This window comes from Pinus tabuliformis, chromosome 2_1, assembly GCF_031772625.1.
Source record: "Pinus tabuliformis cultivar Carrire ecotype Pingquan chromosome 2_1, CPIR1, whole genome shotgun sequence".
Classification (NCBI taxonomy): domain Eukaryota; kingdom Viridiplantae; phylum Streptophyta; class Pinopsida; order Pinales; family Pinaceae; genus Pinus; species Pinus tabuliformis.
The window spans coordinates 9814162-9834989 of record NC_142299.1 but is presented as its reverse complement, the minus strand read 5'-3'; the positions used below and the strand labels follow the sequence as shown (position 1 = coordinate 9834989).

At 34.3% G+C, this 20828-nt stretch overlaps 1 protein-coding gene across 2 annotated transcripts in view; it reads left to right on the top strand.

The window, feature by feature from the left end:
- LOC149198431 (cysteine-rich receptor-like protein kinase 43) overlaps positions 1 to 13632 on the top strand; it is a 56561-nt gene extending 42929 nt beyond the window's left edge. The window contains exons 1-6 of one of the 2 annotated variants that reach the window (XM_089399272.1): positions 10940 to 11101; positions 11216 to 11355; positions 11449 to 11659; positions 11741 to 11975; positions 12306 to 12456; positions 13235 to 13632. In XM_089399272.1, coding sequence (XP_089255398.1) covers positions 11071 to 11101; positions 11216 to 11355; positions 11449 to 11659; positions 11741 to 11975; positions 12306 to 12456; positions 13235 to 13573 — 1107 coding nt within the window. In that variant the 5' untranslated portion in view covers positions 10940 to 11070 and the 3' untranslated portion in view covers positions 13574 to 13632. Of the gene's footprint in view, positions 1 to 10939; positions 11102 to 11215; positions 11356 to 11448; positions 11660 to 11740; positions 11976 to 12305; positions 12457 to 13234 lie in introns of those variants that run through there. The other variant, XM_089399271.1, reaches the window with a different exon arrangement.
- Positions 13633 to 20828: the final 7196 nt, after the last annotated feature.

The window sequence follows — 20828 nt, the reverse complement described above, 5'->3', positions numbered from 1 at the left end:
GTTGCATGGGTGGGAAATTCATTTGATTAAAGGGTGGGTATTGCATTTGGTTGAAGGGCGGGTAGTTTGCTTGATTAAAAGAAGGATAATTATTCCAACGATTAAATGGCATATTAGAGTTCATACCTTGTCCTCGTGGTTGCCATTGCCTCCTCTGTGTCAGCAAATAAACTGCTTCAACTTCCTCCTCGGTTGGTTGCAACGCTGCTTTTATTCCTGGTAAAGAAGGGCATTGTTGAGTTTCATGATCCTTCTCACAAATGGTGCAAATTGGTACCTTGTCCAATGGGCATTCCCTTAGTGGATGTTTTTCTCTGCATTTAGGACAGAAGATGGCCAAAGTAGCTTTTGCCTCTGCTTGTTTCTTCCTAACCTGCAAGGTATCAATCTGTGAAGCAAAAGAACTTAACATTTTGGTTTTGAATTCCTCAAGTAGATTACCTATTTCAGCTCTTGTTTCTCCTCCACTGGCTGATTTTTGGACTCTTGAATATGTATTATCCCTGTTTTTTTATTTATTTGCAGCTCCTCTTGAACATCTCTTGCAGAGGTTGACAATTTCATCATACGATTCTTTAGATATGTCCCCTTTACCAAGCATATTTGGCATGTCTAAACAATCATCCCTTACCCCTTTCAATAATATTGTCTTAAGAATATCTTTACTTACATTGGGGTGATTAGATCACTGCAGATTATATTGTAGTCTTTCCACAAAGTCCTCCAGATTTTCATCATCCTTCTGAACCATCTTGAATAGTTCCTCCCTTTTTTCTCTTGTCCGGCAGTAGTCTTGATATTTGGTCAAAAACTTCTCCTTCATTTGTTCCCATGTCGTGATTACATGACCTCCCAGACTCATAAACCATCTTAGTGCATTTCCTTTTAGTGTTGTTGGAAATAGCTTCAATTTCTGAGCATTAGTAACATAATCATAACTTCTAGACAATATATCAAACTCAAAAATAAATTCATTAGGATCTTCAGAAGATAAACCATGGAAGTTAGGTAAGGCTGAGAGTGGGATATTCTTCATGGGAGTTGCCCCTCTGGGAAGATCCCCAATAGGAAATCCCAAAGTGGAGAGAGAATTCTCACCTCTTCCCTCTCCTCCTACCTGTCCTCCACCAAAGAGTCCTTCATTGTTTCCTTCCATTGGTTGTTCTCCTGTTGCACTTGCCCGGTCTTCAATGCTTTACGTTGGTCCCTCAATGTCTTGAACTGGTTCCTCAATGTCTTCTACTGGTCCCTCAATATCTTCAAACGGTTCTTCAATGTCTTCTACTGGTTCCTCAATATTTTCTACTATCTCTTCAACACTTTTAGGGCCCACAACTTCCTCCATTTCGTAGTTTGTCTAGAGGGAATGCTGAGTCTTTGGCTTCCGAGAGCTTAGCCTCTGAGAAGTTTTAGATTTTGAGATAATCTCATCAATAAAAGTTTTTTTTCCTCCTCTTCCTTTTCCCTTGCCACTTGTAGGATTAGTTTTCTTGCATCCTCTCATGCATTCAACACATTTAAAAGAAAAACATTAACGCTTTTAAAATCTATGATTTCCTTCCTCAGCAACGGTGCCAAAATGTGGCCACTTTAATTGTTTATTAATTCAAACAACTAAGTGCTACATAAATTGTCAACCCAGGGAAGTCTGTTTATTTCAAAGGCAACTACGCACTATATGTGCTCAATCTCAAAAGCAATAAAAGTTGTAGTAATAAATAAACTAGTCACACCTTGCTCCAAGCAAACTGAAGCTCCACTCTAAGTTACAACAAAAATAATCTATTGCAGACAGTTACCAAGGAATGCTTAATTACATTAAAAGAGTAATCTAATGAAAAGGAATCAGTCTACGAAGGAAAGCACTAGCTATGCTGTAACAGAAAACAGGACTGTATTCCCAAAGCAGGAATCTTCAGCACCTGTTTCTGATTACCATGCTTGCCAACTCACTCTGTAAACTCAATTGCCAAGGAAACACTCATGAATTAACTGTAGGTTAACTAAATAATGCAGTAATCAATTGGGAAAACAAAGTTCAGCAATAATGCATAAGCAATATTCAGTAAATAGAACTTTTAACAAGGTATGGATAAGAAACACACTAAACACACTGTAGAAATATAATGGGTGAATCTTGTGATGAAGGTGGGCCCTGTCCTTCTCACAAGATTCCCCAAGAAACGAGAAATAGAAAGAAATGTTCAGAATAGTATTTTATTCATCCATCAATATTTTATGTTACAAAAAGATTCCAGTTCTTTTCCTTCAGCTAGACCTTCCCACAATATGTCCGTCCCCTTCTAATGTAGATGTATCCTCTTTTTAAAGAGGAGACATCTATTACAACTGATTACATTGTAAGTCCTATCTTTAACCCAATATATAAAAATAGGGAAATCAATTTTCCCATTAACAAAATGTTGTTACAATGGTTATGGTAACGCTGACTTTGGAATGTAATCGTTACAGCCAATGTAGCAACTCCTTCGATGATCTTCTTCTGTTGCTGTCAAATCTAGAATGCAAATCATGACTGCTTCAGCAACGAGATTTGCTCCTTGTTCTAACTATTACAACAACATAACCTGAAATAATAACCCTGCAGTCTTCCAGGCTGTTTCAGCAACGTAGACTGCAATGATAACTGTTTCAACAACTATCCGTTTCAATCAATAAATTATGAAGGTAATGTAATTCTCTGTAAAATAAATTAAACGTATAGTAATGAGAATAAATATTGTATACCTTTTGGAAAAATGGATTAAAGTAGTAACATGGACTTTAAATACAGGTTAGAAAAGGATGACGTAATAGCAAAATATATGGTCAAAAAGGGGCAATGTGAGGTCCTAACAGTTGGCCATGGTTGATTTTCATATTAAGAAAATCCTTATCACAATGCGATGATGGACCATGGTTGACCACGAAGGTTTTTCATATCGAGACAATCTTTGTCACAATGCAATGTTGGACCATGATTGACCATGGATGTTTTTCATATCAAGACAACTTTGTCACAATGCGACATTCAACCATGATTGACCATTATTGACCATGGTCGACCACGTTGGATTCTATCAAACATGGTTGACCATGATCAACCATGGCTGACCATGGTTGACCATGATTGCCCATGATTGTCCATGATTTTCACATGAAGACAAATTTTGTCATAATGCGACATTTGACTATGGTTGATCATGGTTGATCATGATTAACCATGGTTGACTATTATTGACCATGATTGACCATGATTGATGTTATAAAACCGAGTGAATATAAAACCTAAGGGATTGATATTATAAACTGAAGGGAATAATAAACCCAAGGGATTAAATACTAAAACCCCAAGATATTAGGAAACCAAACGAATAATATTAAACTCAAGGGACTAATATTATAAACCCAAGGTATATAAAACCTAAGATAAATATTATAAACACTAAAATAAGCATGGTTGACAATGGTTGATTTTCATATTGACACAATCCTTGTCAGAATGCGGCATTTGATGATGGTTGACCATGGTTGGCTATGATTAACGATAATTGACCATGATTGATACTAAAAACCTAAGAGAATAATAAACCCAAGCGATTGATGTTATAAACCAAAGAGAATAATAAACCTAAGGGATTAATGCCAAAACTTGAAGGGACTAATATTATAAACCCTAAGATAAATATTATAAACACTAAAATAAACATGGCTGACCATGGTTAATTTTTATATTGAGATAATCCTTGTCACAATGCGACATTAGATGATGGTTGGCTATGATTAATTATGGTTGACCATGATCAACCATGGCTAACCATGCTTGACCATGATTGTCCATGATCTTCACATGGAGACAAATTTTGTCACAATACAACAATTGCCCATGGTTGACCATGGTTAACCATGGTTGACAATGATTGACCATGATTGATATTATAAACCCAAGGGAATAATAAACTCAAGGGATTGATATTATAAACCGAAGGGATTAATACTAAAACCCCAAGTGATTATGAAACCAAAGGAATAATATTAAACTCAATTAAGTTTATTAATGCGACATAAGTTTATTAATGAATCTGTGGATGTTATGTTGAGGCCCTTGATTTAACTTAACTAATATGTTTTGATAATTATTGTCTATCCAATGGTTAATTATAATGTTGCAAATAAATTTTATGATTTTTCATTATTACTTTGAAGAATTTAAAATGCATAATATATCGTGAAATTATTTATTAATATGTGCTATAATGTAATAAGATTTTTTGATATCGAGAAAAAGAAATAAATTGATGTACTATTTCTACTATAAAACATACATGTTCTCCATTAATATTTTATCTATTCATACTTTTTCATAAAAAAGTATGAATAGATAAAATATTAATGGAGAACATGTATGTTTTATAAAAAAGTAAGTGAAATTAATTTTTTATACCTAAAAATAAATTTTTTTACGAGAAATTGTCATTAACATTTTATTAAAAAAATATATATTTTTATATTTCAAATATTATAAAATATTTTATTTATAATTATCTTAAAATATAAATTTAATTCAACACTTGAATGGTATAAATTAAATAATAATTATGTTATAGTTATTTGAAAATATACTTAAATAATTATCTTAAAATATAAATTTAATTCAACACTTGAATGGTATAAATTAAATAATAATTATGTTATAGTTATTTGAAAATATACTTAATATTTTAAATTTATTATTTATATCAAATTAAAAAAATAATTAAGATTTTACAATATATTAAATTTAAAAGTTACATGTGATAAATAACATATATTCCCTCATTACATTGGATAAATAATAAATTACAAAATTACACTTAATTAACGCTTTAAGTCAATGAATCTTTTTAACGCAAATGGAAATGATATTAAGGGAATCCTTGCTACAGTATACACTGGAAGCTTATTCGCCAAGGAAGCATTCATGCATATGAAACTGGGCGATCCCTTCACAACCGACGGATTTGTGGACATTGGTCCATGATTCGCTCCCCATAAAATCTGCCGGTCGATTATTAAGGAAATAAAAAAGTCAATAAACCTCTTTGCATCCAATAAACGCCTATCAGCGAATTATTATTATATGATAAGGAGTCATTAGGTGAGAATTACTTATGTCTCTACCAATGTCTGTTATTAGGTTTTGTTCATTAGTTTCCATGAAGTATGATGTAAACTCCTTGAATATTGATGAAAATTCTATTTTGTTTGTTAATTTAAATAATGTTACATGTTTTCACTTGATATTAGATTGTATTATATTTTATTTGATTTGATTTTGTTTGTTAATTTAAATTATGTTATATGTTTTCACGTGATACTACATTCATTTAAATAATGTTACATGTTTTCACTTCATATTAGATTGTATTATATTTGATTTGATTTGATTTTGTTTGTTAATTTAAATTGTGAAATAATTTTGCTAGATTGTATTATATTTGATTTTCTTTGCTACTCCATTCTCATGGGAGTTTTTCAATTTTACTATAATATAAGAATCTATAAATTTTCAAAAAAAAAAAATTGAATAAAATAATATTAAGCTAAACAAATATCAATGAGTTAATTACAAATTTCTATTATTTTAAATACAGGATTTGATTCTTGGAGGGATGCTACTACTACCTTAAATTTAAGTGAGTTAAAATATATTAATCCTTTTACAATTATGAAAATGTTTGTTATTAATATTGTATATATCTCTCTTTTTGTGGCTAGTTTTGAAAGGCTATTTATTCTTTTACTCTTCTTTCTAATAAATATAGTGGGTATGTTTTTAATGTACTACAACATATTCAATAGTTTTTTGGAATTTTATTGTGGAAGATGAGTGAGAATGTTACATGTTTAAGGTGGAAATTCCACTCATTATTATCTAAAAGATTTAGTTTTTTTCCCCAATGATGGGTGGAGTGTCTATGTTGGACATACTCACTCATCTCACACACTAACATTCCAATATTAATCTTTTTAGGAGTTAATTTTTGTATTACCTTCAAAATTCAAGATACATAGCTGAAAGGCCATTGTTCAAAAATAAACCAGCCTCAATCCACCATAAAGGAAACTTGATCTATTGACAAGTAAAAAGAGAAATATAGCATCAACATAAAGAAACTACCATGATCACATTCCTAATATCAAAACAAGGCTACAAGATAAAACAAAATAACTAAAAAAAATAGAATCGAGAATATGAAGATGTCATAGGAGCATCATTCCTTGCACTTGTACCAACTAATGCAAACGGCTTAAGCTCATATTGGAGGTGGTTGCTTAGATATAGAGGTAGATGTGTAGGCTTAAATGTTTAATATTTAACATTTATAGGTAAGCTCAATTAAAATAATAATAAAAAAGTTAAACAAATCAATGACATATAACAAATTTAATCTAATGTCAATATTGGTCCTAATAAAAAATAGATATAGAGGTAGATGTGCAGGCTTACATGTGTAATATTTAACATTTATATGGCAGCTCAATTAAAAAATAATAAAAGGTTAAACGTAATACCCAAGTATAGTGGAGATGTTGTAGTGTAAACATTTAAATCTTGGCTCAATAAAAAGTTAAAAGTAATAAAAATAATAAAATTCAATTTGTTATATTATAATTTTGTTTTGCACGTCAACTTAGCCACTCCAACTCAAGTTAGAAATTATGCATTAGGAAAAATTGCATAAATAATTGTAAGTTACATTGGTCAATGGTAAATTAGTAATGATTGATAGCCAAATCATAGGATAGTCTTGCTTTGGTAGTAGCTAGAGTTGTGAAGTGGATAAGTAAATTGTTTTCTCAAGCAAGACAACTTGCATAAATTTTGGTGGGTAGTAAAAGTCTACCCATTTACAATTTTACTTCTAAATAAGTGTTAAAGAAAACATAAATAATTGTGGGAAGTAACTCTTATAAATATATTATTTACATCTTATTCATATCCATTTTTATGCAAAGACTTTCTTAAATTATGGTGGGAAGTAATTCATGGTAGATATGTTATTTACTTGAGTAAAAGTTATTTTCAAGTATTTTATTTTTAAGATAGTTTTCCAAAAAAGTTTAAGAATAAAAAATCACTACACAAATATCTAAATAGCATAAAATATATACATCAATTATTCACATGGCATTATATATGAAACACTGCAATGGTGAAATCAAATGTTTAATTTTTTTTAATAATACTGAAAAATAAATATCTATTTTTCAAAGTTAAAAATTATAATTTGCATTGGTCAATGCTAAACTAATAGTAATAAATAGACAAATCTATTGTTAGATTTTTTGGGAGGGACTAATAATTATTCCATAACCATATTTAAATTTAATCAATAAGCACATAAAAACTTAATACTTACAATAAACAGAAAATATAACATGTTTCTTAACTATTGATATCCATCCCCACTTTACAATGATATAATAGGTTTTCCTACAATACCATGGGACAATAGAGGGAAAATGAGAGAGATAGATAGAGGGCAGGGAGAGAGGGTGGAGAGGAGAGAGGGAGGGAGATAATGGTAGAGTTGGAGGGCGGAGTGAGAGAGAATGATGGATAGGGGAGAGAGAGGGAGGTGTAAGAGAGAGGGGGGAGGAAGGAGAGATGGGGGGCGGAGTGAGAGAGAGTGATGGGTAGGGGAGAGAGAGAGGGAGGTGTAAGAGAGAGGGGGTGGGGAGATGGAGGGCTTAGTGAGAGAGAGTGATGGGTAGGGGAGAGAGAGGGAGGGGAGGGAAGGGAGAGAGGGCAGAGGATAAAGATGGATTTGGATGGGGAGAGAGAGGGAGGGAAGAACAAATACATAGAAGGATAGAGATGGAGAGAGAGGAAGTGACAAGGTAGAGAAGGAAAGAGGATAAGAGGGAAGAGAGAGGAGAGGTGAGAGAGAGGGAGAGAAATGGAGGAGAGAGAGGGAGACATAGAGATGGAGGGGGAGAGAGGGGTGGAGAGAGAGAAGGAGAGATGGAAGAAGATAGTGACAGAGATGGAGGGTAGAGAGAGAGATGGGTGGGGGAGAGAAAGGGGGAGAGAGCAAGGAAGAGGGAGAGGACTTAAGAGAGAGGAGAGAGGGAGGGAAGAGAGAAAGGAAGCGATGGATCTAGCCTATATATTGTATGTGTATATAAAATCAAACCTAGATCCATCTTAACCCAGATCTGTCAAGTGTGGAAAGGGATCAAATCTCTTCTCACTTTAAAAGAGGTTTGTATCTCACTAGATTTGATCCCTCTTGGGGCTTTATGATAGATCTGGGGTTAGGATGGATATAGGCTCCTAAGAAAACTTAACTCCTATGTAAACATTTGATCACATTATGGTAATGTTTAACATTTTGACTCGGTAAAAATAAAATAAAACAAAATAAATAAAACAGTCTAGATCCATCTTACCTATGGATCCACCAAGAGGGATTAAATCTCTTTTTACTTTAAAATAAATGTGAAACTATATAAATTTGATAGATCTAGAGTTAATATGGATCTAGGTTGGTTTAATTATTAATTATAATTATAGTTATAATTATAAATATTAAGCTAAACACTTCCGGATTAGATCAACGCTTTTGAACCCCTACTCAGATTCATCATCAAGAAAATAATGGAAACGTGTTGATCAAAAAAATCATGTGATCTATGAGCAAGAGTTTTTCTTAATAATCATGAATCACATAAATCTCCATTCTGAAGATAAATATAATTATTAATTTTATGTCTTTTATTTTATTATTAATTTTATTTTTATATTATGTTACTTAAGATACACGTCTCTACCATGTTTTATTTTTATTTTTGCAAAGTCAAAACTAGCATCCTAGCTAGAGAGCACCTCTCAACCCAATAAAAGATAGTATTTTTATTAAAAAATAAAAATTATTATATTATATTTTAAAATAAAAATATTATAATTTAAAATATTATATTCAAAATATGGAGTCCTCCTATCTCAAGTTAACTATTTTAGATTAGTTATTTAACATTTTCTCACTGTGTGATGGTAAAACCAATGTTGAATTTATTATAACAATTTTAATTAGGGTAACATTGACATTAGATTAAATTTGTTAGATGTTAAATTTGTCAAATATTAAATGTTAAACATTTAAGCTTGGCATCTACCCCATATTGAACTTTAGAACTTATGTGGGCTCAATAAAAACCATAAAATTAACAATTATAATTATAATTAATAATGAAACTCGCTTAGATCCATCTTTTACCTCCATAATTAAGACGGATCTAGGCTAGTTAAAAAAAGAAGGAAAAATAATAAAAAACTGATCTCCTACTTCCATATTTATTTTCCATCATAGAAAAGATTTTGATTTACACTAGTGATTATTTGAAGTGGTTGAGTGAATATTAATTTATGTTCATTGGAGATAACTGTATTGATTGCATATTACAGAGGAAAGAAAAGTTTACTTTTTTGACAGTGAAATTTTTACATATTCTTAATGATATGGGGATGTGGTCCAATGGTTAGGTGGGAAGATTTGGTTCCCAAGAATATGGTCCAATGATTAAGTAAAAGATTTGATTCCCACAAATCATGTGGTCCAATCCCAAACAAAACTATCTACATTGAAAACACTATCTCTGTCCAATCCCAAATAAAACCAAATAAAACTATATATAGCCAAAAACTTACCTAGACACGATTTCTTCTGTTGAAAAAAACATGCCTCGAACTCAGTCCAACAAAAATCCAAAAACACGATTTTATATATAGCCAAAAACTAACCTAAACACGATTTCTTCCGTTGAAAAAGAAAGATGCCCCGAAGTCAGTCCATCGAAAGTCACTCTAGCAAAAGTCGAAAGTCACTCTAGAATAGAATCTACAAATCCATGGGAAACTTGAAACGCGGTCTATGCTTATGCTGATATCTGTGCAGAGTAATTTAATGCTTATGCTGATATCTGTGCAGAGTAATTTAAAGTTTTGGGGAGCGCTAGTATTTGCAAATCCAGATCCTTGCACTTTAGGTTCTCCGTTCTTCACTGGCCATGGCAATCCTCCATGGGAGATTTTGTTGGTCGACTCTCCTCATCAACCAAACAATTAAACTATTCTACGGAATGGCCATTTTTCTCTGGTTGATGATTACTCTCGAGTTGCAGATTTGCAAGGCACAACGGTCGTGCGGAAACGATGTTCACTGGCAATATGTTTATATATGCGGCGACAATAATTATAACGATACAGAAGGCAGTACGTTCGAGGGAAATCTGAATACAGTCACGAATAGTCTTATCAAAGACGCGTTACAAACAGGGTTTAACACATCTGTGTATGGCAAAAGTCCTGACCAAGTATATGGCCTCCTTCAGTGTCGGGGAGACGCAACAGCCGAGAAGTGCTACAATTGTTCACAAGTGGCAAACACTACACTTCGACAAAACTGTGGGAATGCCCGCGGTGGTTTAATTTGGTTTACTTACTGCTTTTTACATTACGAGAATTATAATTTCATCGGACGATTGGATACTATTGATGTATGTTATACTTACACTGGGAATGTCACAAGCGCTAATGTCTATAATCAGGCTCTTGATGGACTATTCACCAAGTTGTTATCTGAAGCAAGGTCTGGATCTACATTATATGCCTCTGGAACAACCAAAGACTCTTTATCTCGAAAGATTTACGCTATGGTCCAGTGCACCGGAGATATATCTATTGATGAGTGCTCATTATGTCTGACGGGACAAAAAAATTATATTTTTAGTGAAAGTCAAGGAGCTCAGTCCTTAACGGCAAGCTGCAGAGTTCGCTATGAAAGCTATAGTTTCTTTAAGTCACCACCCCCTGCGGAAGCGCCACCCCCTGCGGAAGCGCCAGTTAGTAGTAGTACACCCGCTGCGGAAGCGCCAGTTAGTAGTAGTACACTCCCTGCGGAAGCGCCAGTTAGTAGTAGTACGCAGAACGACAAGTCTTCAAACAAATTACCCATAATTTTAGGTGTTGCTGGCGGCTTGCTTCTGTTGTTATTGGTATGCGTGTTAACAATAGGGAGGAGATTGATGTCTGTCATATTTCTAAATCCTTCCGAAGGTATTGCATGAATTACTTATGAATACTAAGGGTGCTTATGATTAGATCCGGGTTTAGATGGTATTCAATTATGCGGCACAGGTCATGACGAAGCTGTGTATTTTCATTGTATAGGTCATGGGCAAGTCGAGGAAGACACAGCAATCGATGAGGATCGGCAAATTGCGTTTACCATGGAAGAATTGATAGCTGCTACGGAAAATTTTCATGATAATAATAAGCTTGGGGAAGGTGGATTTGGGGCGGTATACAAGGTAACAATGAATAAGAAAGCTTCTCCTAGTTTATAGAATAGTACTCTCCGGCTGCTCTCACCGCACCTTTGACATTTTGGCTGAACTTTTCAGGGAACTGCTGAAGATGGAAAAGAAATAGCTGTGAAAAAGCTGTCCTTAAAGTCTCTGCAAGGAAAGGAAGAATTTCTAAATGAAGTTAAACTTGTGGGCAAAATTCAACACAGAAATCTTGTGATCCTACTAGGCTGTTGCGCAGAAGGATCGGAAAGGTTGCTCGTTTATGAGTACTTACCGAATAATAGCCTGGATAAAATCCTATTCGGTGAGTTATTTCGAATTTATTTTAGTATGTTTAGTTGGGTCATGATAATTGATTAGTGTACTGCATTATCCATGTATACAGATCCAAACAAATGCAACCAGCTTGATTGGCAGAAACGCTACAACATAATTGTGGGAGTAGCTCGTGGGCTTCTCTATTTGCACGAGGATTCTCAACTGCGGATTATCCATCGGGATATAAAAGCAAGCAATATTTTGTTGGACGGAAATCTGAATCCCAAGATTGCAGATTTCGGCTTAGCAAGACTCTTTTCTGAAGATTTGACTCACGTCAGCACAAGAGTTGCCGGAACTTAGTAAGATTTCAAAACAATTATCATCCTTTAAACTGTCAAAAACTATTAAGATTTGCGGATGTAAATGTTTTACTTCTGTGTTGTCGACTCTAGGAGTATTGAAAGTACTGTAAATATTGCATTATGAAAATTGTACTTGCGCGGATTTACTTCTTCGTTATGTTCTAATTTTCCAGAATCCACGAAAACAATATTTTCTTTGCAAATAGCTTTGACTTTATGGTTACTTCATTCTTCCAATTTTTCCACCACTATTTAATCTTTGACATTGTAATTGTAATTGCGATTGATCTTTGACATTGTAATTGTAATTGCGATTGCGATATGTAGCGGGTATCTGGCACCAGAATATGCTATGCATGGTCAATTATCTGTAAAAGCTGATGTTTATAGCTTTGGCGTTCTCCTCCTGGAACTTATTACAGGAAGAAAGAACGCCAATTTTGACGTGTCACCGGAAAGGCAGTTGCTTCTAGCATGGGTGAGATAGTCTTGACCTCTTTTCATTTTATTTTCAAATGAACCAATCCATTTTATTTACACCTATATATGTTTCAATATATTATATTCTTTTAATATATATTTCAATATCAAACATAATATTACCTTTATAATATTGCCCATGAGTAATGTCAATGTATTGGAACTGAAAAACTTTTTATATTATTCATTAGATTATGTATAAGAAAAACACTATTAAATCTAAATCTAAAGTGATATTAACGTACTAAAATTTAAAAACTTTAAAAATCTTTTTACATTATTTATTAGATTATGTATAACAAGAATATATTAAATCTAAGCCTTTCATCAATTTTTAATGAAAATTCATGAACCTTAATTCGAATACAGACCAAGCCTATCTGGGTAATTATATTTTAATAGTATTATTTATTAAAATAAAATATTATTATTTTCTCGTTTTATTTATCGGTGAGAAATCTAGCAGGCCATGTTATTTGATTATCCTATAATCTTTCATCGAAGCATGACTTTAGGGCTTTAGATGTTGATATGAATTATCAATTTTTTAGTTTAGAAGTTTTATTATTATTTATTTTGTTATGAGTTATTTATTTTTAACTTTAACTTTATTATTATTTTTATTTTTAAATTATATTGCAATTTAAAAATATTTTTGAAATCTACCCATTAAATAATAATAAAATATAACTCAACTTAACATTTACTTTTAACTTGGACGACACTAATAAGCAGGCTGTCAGATATCAAAATGACAATCCCCTATGGTTATGCAGGCGTGGAGACTATACAAAGGAGGAAATATTGTGGATATGATTGATCCAGCCATCATTGCAACGTGCGACGTGGAGGAAGCATTGAGATGCATTCATATTGGCCTTTTATGTACACAAGCTGACTCATCACTTCGTCCATCGATGTCTCGAATCAATTTGATGCTTTCATCTCATTCTGTAACATTACAGGATCCCACACAGCCTGCTTTTGTGAGTGATTATGTTTCTGGGGTCGCACGATCTGCTAACATCTCTTCTACGTCGCCTGCTTCGTTTCACGCTCCTCTCTCTAACGCCGATGCTTCCATTACACATTTCAGAGACACAGAGATTGCATAATGTGTAATCATATTTATTTACTTTGTTGTTCTGACGCTGAATTTTAAAGTTCAAAACAATGCAAACTTGAACTGAATCATGGCTTTTTCACATTCTACGGCTACATGTAGATTTGAATTCAGAATTTTGTCCTATCCTTTGGTGTTATGAAAATATTGGGTTGTTATCTTTCTGTATTTGTAGTGTTTGCTATAATTTTTTTTTTATATTACTAACTAAATTTTTTTAACTTACAATTATTATTATTACGATGCCAATTATTAATTTGCAAATAAATTATTAAATATTGGGTTGTTATCTTTCTGTATTTGTAGTGTTTGGTATAATTTATTTTTTATATTACTAACTAAATATTTTTAACTTACAATTATTATTATTACGATGCCAATTATTAACTTGCAAATAAATTATTGTGGATTATTTATGATTTTTACTGAATTTGTAAAACTCGAAATGTGGTTAATATAGATTAATTTATATTATTTTTTACATGATGTTATTTGTTATTTGAAAATAGTTTCATTATTGTATTAGATAAATGTGAAAAAAATAAATGCAAAATTAAAAATACAACTCAATTAATATTTAAAATTCTATTTGTATTATAAAAGAAAATAATATGATTATGCCGTCTTTTACTATAATTACATCAGCCTAGATTCATCATTATTTTGGATTTACAAAGCACCCAGAGCATCAAATCTCTCTTTATTTTAAGAGTGGGTTAATCTCTCTTTATTTTAAGAGTGGGTTAATCTCTCTTTATTTTAAGAGTGGGTTGCAATTCACCAAATTTAGTAAGGCTTGTAGATTCAGAGGTGAGATGGATCTAGGATCGTTTAATTATTAATCATACTTATAAAAATTGGATCACCTAAGAGGAAATCTTCGATAAAATATAATATTATAGCATTATATTTTACTTAATATTTATTACTACTCCACCCAGTAAAACGTTGAGAGAAGTGGGGGTGGGGGAATTACTAAATATAATATTATAGCATTATATTTTACTTAATATTTATTACTACTCCACCCATTAAAAAGTTGAGAGAAGTGGGGGTGGGGCATTACTAATTAAAATGTAATATTATCACATTTTATTCAATATTCCCCCTCACCCTTGCTAATTTTATATAGTTGAGTTTGTTTACTTTTAAATATAAAGAAGAATTATAATAAAAGGGGACTTGTTGATAGGAAATATTTGATAAAATATAATATTAGTTTATTTTATTTTATTTTACCCAATATTTCTCGACAGGTAGTAAAAAGTGGATGAAGGTAGATATAAATATTAAATAAAATGTAATAATTACATTTTACTTAATATTTCTCTCACCTCCTCCCCTCACCTCAACTCACTTTCATGTTAAGCTTATTCATTTCTAAACTTACCATCCTAGATCTTTCTCTATTTCTACAGCACATTGTTACACATAAATTAAGAGAATACATTACATATCTTATATTAATTTGATTATAAAAAAACCCATTAAAATGAAGAATAAACTATTTTTTGTACTATGTGCAATCTTGTTTAACCTTACACTTCTTAAAAATACCTTCATGAATCACCTAAGCTCTAAAGCTTCTAAGAAGATATACACATTATGTAATCATCCATTCAATGATAAAAACAAAACATACAAAAAGACACAGAGCCACCTAACAATTCCATACAAATGCAAGTGTAAACATATCCATAAAATTGTTTTACCTGTAAATGGACCCAAGGCCGTTATTTTCTACATCTAATTATGTATCTAAATATAACATCAAACTAAAATGGATCTAGGCTACTTTAATTTCCCCCTTAAATAGGTTATATTCCAGGTGACTACCAATGGTCAAGACCATGGGTTCTTAATCCTATGATCAACAAGATAGGTCATTTTTTATTATTATTAATTTTTATAGGATTATTTTTATTTTATTTTCACCTAGCGAAAAAGTTCACGCTATAATAAGTGACATTAATGTTACTTATAATAAGTGACATTAATGTTACACATCTCTACCATATTTTATTTTTATTTTTACCAAGTCAAGTTTTTTACATTAACTTTACACATCTCTAACATCGTGGACTGGAGAGTACCTATGAGCCCAATAAAAAATGAGTAATTTTATTAAAAAATAAAAAATATTATGTAATATTTTAAAATAAAATTATTATATTCAAAATGTAGAGTCCACTCATGTTAAATTAACTATTTTACTATAAAATATTATATTCAAAATCTAGAATCCACCAACCTTAAATTAACTATTTTGCTTTAATTATTTCACATTTTCTAGAAAACAAACTTCCACTTTGCACTGTTGCATTTAACTAATTCCACCTAGCTTTCAGTAAAACCAATGTTGAATTTATATTTTGTTTATACATAATAATTATATCAATTTTTACTTAGGACAAACATTTACAAATAGAGTAGATTTATTCACACACCAACTAGAGATGGAAGCACCAACTTCCAACCCACACTCAATAAGGAACTAATATTCTCTTTAGAAGGTAGCTACTATACCTCATATCAGCTTTGTTCTCCTCAACAGTCTTTCGTCTACTCATCCCACACTGCACTCTTTCCTCTACTCACTCTGCAACAACTCATTGTTCTGCTCAATAGCATTTACTAACACACAACCCACACAAAACTCTATCATTCTCTGCTCACTCTATAGCATCCCACTAAACACATTCCTTTGGATTGAGAAACATACACTCAAATCTCAACCTTTTTCTTATGCTCTGGCACTTTTATCCTTTCGCACAATAATATAGGCTTTCTCAGGGTCTCTTTTCTCTACATAGGAACTCTTAGCCTCTTCTCCACAGCACAGGCTCACTCAAATTGACACAACAGTGCACTCACACCTACTAAGCTTTCCACACAAATCACTAGCAACAATGCTGCTTCCCCCCATTTTCTCAATGGAAATCCTTAGTTTTGTTCCTCTGTTGCACACTGGTCGATGTTGCCTCTCCTACCATCCATAGTGCCCAAGAGTGTACTCCTGCATGGCTTCTCCATCTTGTTGTTGCATCTCTTACTTGAATTCTTACACTACATTAAAACATGAGAATGGGCTCTTGAGTGTTCACATGTTGAGGCATGAGTCTTTAGTAAACTTGCAAACTACAACAAGGCATTTTCCTTTATGTGAAAAAATCTCTTGTCCTCAAGGTTCTAATATTTGTTCAAATCCTCGTAGCATGCAAGAAACATCAGGGATGGGTTGTCTCATCTCATGCCAAACTCCATTATTTCATCTTGCACAATCGTGCTCCATTCTGCCTTGACGCAGTGATCCAGGTGGATGTTGGTGGCCACCCACCTATCCCACTTGGACCCCCACAACTGTCTCTTTCAGTTTTTTGGTTTCCTTAATTGTAGCACAATTTACTATTTTTAGTAGTTTTTCGAGTCCTGAACTTTTGGAGTCGTTTTGAGGCCCTAAAAGACATTTTTTGAGAAATCTGGGAGCAACATGGATCCATGGACCGATGTTTCTCTTACAAAAGTTGTAGTGCTCAAATAGATCTTTCTAACGAGCTATTGTACGCGTCAAACGGAGATCGTATGCCAAAGTTACGACCCCGGGAAATTGATGTACCAATTTACCCAAACGAGGCCCACAGTTTGGCGTTTCATCTTCTAGGGTTAGGTTCTTGGATGTTTAGTGTTTTCCATTATTTCTCAGCAATAAATAGGCCTTCGAGCCTCATTGTAGCATAGTTCAGAGGCATGTAGCTGCCACATCTCTTCTCAGAGATAAGCTACCATCACCCTAGCTAGTTTATTTCCATTTTTATTTGTAAGCATATTTCAGTATTTTACAGTAATGAAATGAAGTATTATTTCCACTGCATATTTGTATTTATGGTTATCTCTGTAATTTGTTGTGTTCCTGTTTGAATCCGGATCAGTGGTATCAGAGCAGTTTGCTCTTTCTCTGTCTTTCTTTGCATGTCCCCAACGAGGTCGGGATATAAGGAGTTAGGGCTTGAAATGGTCGAACCTTTACAAGACCAGCCTCGCAGTTCCTGATGGCATCCTATGATAGATGAAAATAAAGACAAGGGGGCAGGAGATCCTATCAAAATCTTGCTCGAAGAAGCCCTCGAGCGGCAAAGGAACGCGGTGATCGACAACTTTTCCCAGATCCTTCAGCGGCTACGCAGAGGCGATGCATCGACTTCAAACAACTACTCTGGAAATGCCAAACCCTTTAAGGTACAAGTTAATTTTTAAATCCCCATCTTTGAGGGTCAAATAGACGCAGATGCGATAGATAAATGGTTAAGTATGCTTGAAGGGTATTTTTTTGTTCATGATTTTTCCAGTCAGGAAAAGATTATTTTTGCTCTTCTTAGAGTAGCCCCCCATGTCAAGGATTGGTGGGAAACCTACTGCGAGCAGAAGGATGAAAGTACGGGTTCACTATTTTTAGCCACACCCACTTGGAATTCATTTCAGGATGCCATCAAGGAGGAGTACTACTCTATCAAAAGCTATGAGGACAAATACATAAAGTGGACAACGTTGCGGCAGTGAAGGGACCAAGATGTGTCGGAGTTCACAAACATTTTTCATACCCTTCACACACAGTTGGCTATCAAGGACTCTAAGCTGCATTTGGTACTCAAGTACTGCAACTGCCTACACAGATACATCCAGGAAGAGATGGAGTTCCTGAACATCTCCTCGCTCGGCAAAGCATACCGATACGCTGTCAAGATTGAGAGAAAGTTTAAACAGAAGAAGCAAGAATTTGGACTTTCAAATCTGAAGACCAAAGGACAAATCCAAGGCGGGGTGACCCAAGACAACTCGTCGAAGCCGCAAGAAAAGAACAACACCACAAAGTGGAAGAAGGACATAGGAAAGTGGTGTGAGTTCCAAAAGAGCCCCACTCACAACATAAGTGAGTGTCGGACCAAGCAGTCCCTAATGGTCCAGTTGAAGGCTTCAGAATCTGATGCATGTTCTAACCCTGAGTCAGAACCCGACAAGGGGAATGGAAAAGGGAAGTAGATCATTGAAACGAAGCCCAGCGCCACTGTAGCCACAGCCAAGATCCAGAAGAATGAGCCCAAAGATCCAGAGGTGGGGGATTATCGTTTCCACTCATAGGTGTGGGTGAAGAGTTTGCCGTTGCAATTCATTATTGACAGTGGGAGCCAAAAGAACCTCATTTCAATAAAGGTAGTGAAGCGGTTGAGCCTACCGACTACACCACACCCATAGTCGTATAGTATTGGATGGCTTCACCAAGGACGAGATCTCCGAGTTTGCCAGTAGTGTCGCCTTCCCTATAGCATCAAACACTTCACATATGAGGTATTGTGTGATGTTGCACCTCTTGATGTTTGTGATGTACTATTACGCCAACCATACTTATGGAGGCGAAATGCTGTGTATGTGTCAAGGCCTCGCGCTGTTATTATCACTTTGGGTAATTCATTATAGAGGATACTGGAGGTAGCCCCACCTACTTCCACCTCTTTGATCTCTGCTAAGAAAGGCAGAAAGCTCATCTCCCAAACTAGGGAATTCATTTTCTATCTGGTTCGCTCCCAAAGTAAGGGGAAGATCATCGCCACATCCATGACCCCCATGAAGGGTTCCTCCATGCAACAACAGCAGCAGAGGGATACAGTCATGAAAGAACACAGGAACAACTTCTCCTCACCCACAAGGGTACCACACAAGTTTCAGGTGGGCGACAAAGTTTTGTTGCATTGGCAGAAAGAACGCCTTACCAGAACCTATCAGAAGCTCAAACCACTCCGAGATGGTCCTTACACCATTACCAAGGCTATGGGAAACAATGATTTAGAGCACAACATTCCCTCATTCCTTTTCCTGCACCAAGTGCTCAATGTGTACCACCCTCGACCATGCTTCCCACCATTAGTGGACACATCCGAGATTGCAGAACAGCTCACTAGGGACCAAGTTCAGCAGATGGAGGAACTCAACGCAATGGGGACCATTGCTTCCTATGGGTGGAGGAATGATCTAGGTGGATGTTGGTGGCCACCCACCTATCCCACTTGGACCCCCACAACTGTCTCTTTTAGTTTTTCAGTTTCCTTAATTGTAGCACAATTTAGTATTTTTAGCAGTTTTTAGTACTTCGAGGTCCGTTTTTACCTTGAAGTGTCTTCCCATTAAGTAGGGTTGCCATTTCTTAAGTGCATGTAGTATTGCCAATGTTTCCTTCTCATAAATAGCTTTTTTTAAATACTTTCCCTTGATTGGACGACTTTTGAAAGCAATGGGTCTTTCATCTTGCATTACAACAACACCAATTCCATTTCCTGAAGCATCACATTCCACAATAAAGGTTTTTGTGAAGTCCGGTGTAGCTAAGACTGGTGCTTGGCACATTGCCTCTTTAAGATGTTCGAAGGCCTTTGTTGCTTCTGGAGTCCATGAAAATGTATCTTTCTTCAATAATGTTGTTAGAGGTGCTGCTATTCTCCCATAATTCTTAACAAACTTGTGATAATACCCTGTCAACCCGAGAAATCCTCGCAGATGTTTTATGGATGTGGGGATTTTCCATTCCTTAATGGCTTTAATTTTGCTAGGGTCTACCTTAACACCTTCATGAGATACAATATGACTCAGATATTCCACCTCTTGTACTCCAAGGAAACATTTGGAGCTTTTTGCATATAATTGTTTCTCCTTCAATAGTTTGAGCACCCTGTCAAGATGTTCAACATGATCCTTCCAAGACTTGCTGTAGATTAGTATATCATCAAAAAATACTAACACAAATTTTCTAAGGAAGGGTTTGAAAATTGAATTCATCAAACCTTGAAATGTAGAAGGTGCATTTGTAAGGCGAAAAGGCATGACCAAACGCATGAGTTCTAAATGCTATTTTCGAAATGTCTTCAGTCTTCATTATGATTTGATGATATCCTGAACGAAGATCAAACTTGGTGAAGTAAATTGATCCATGCAATTCATCAATGAAAATAATGGGAAATTTATCTTTAATAGTGAGCTTGTTGAGCTCCTTATAATCCAGAAACATGCGCCATGATCCATCCTTCTTGTGCACCAATACTGGAGCAGAAAAAGAACTTTGACTAGGCTGAATTATACCAACCTATAGCATTTATGAAACCATACATTCAATTTCACTCTTTTGGGAATAGTGATATCTATACGGCCTGATGTTTAGAGGAACACTTCCTGGAATCAAATGAATAGAATGAGAATGACCA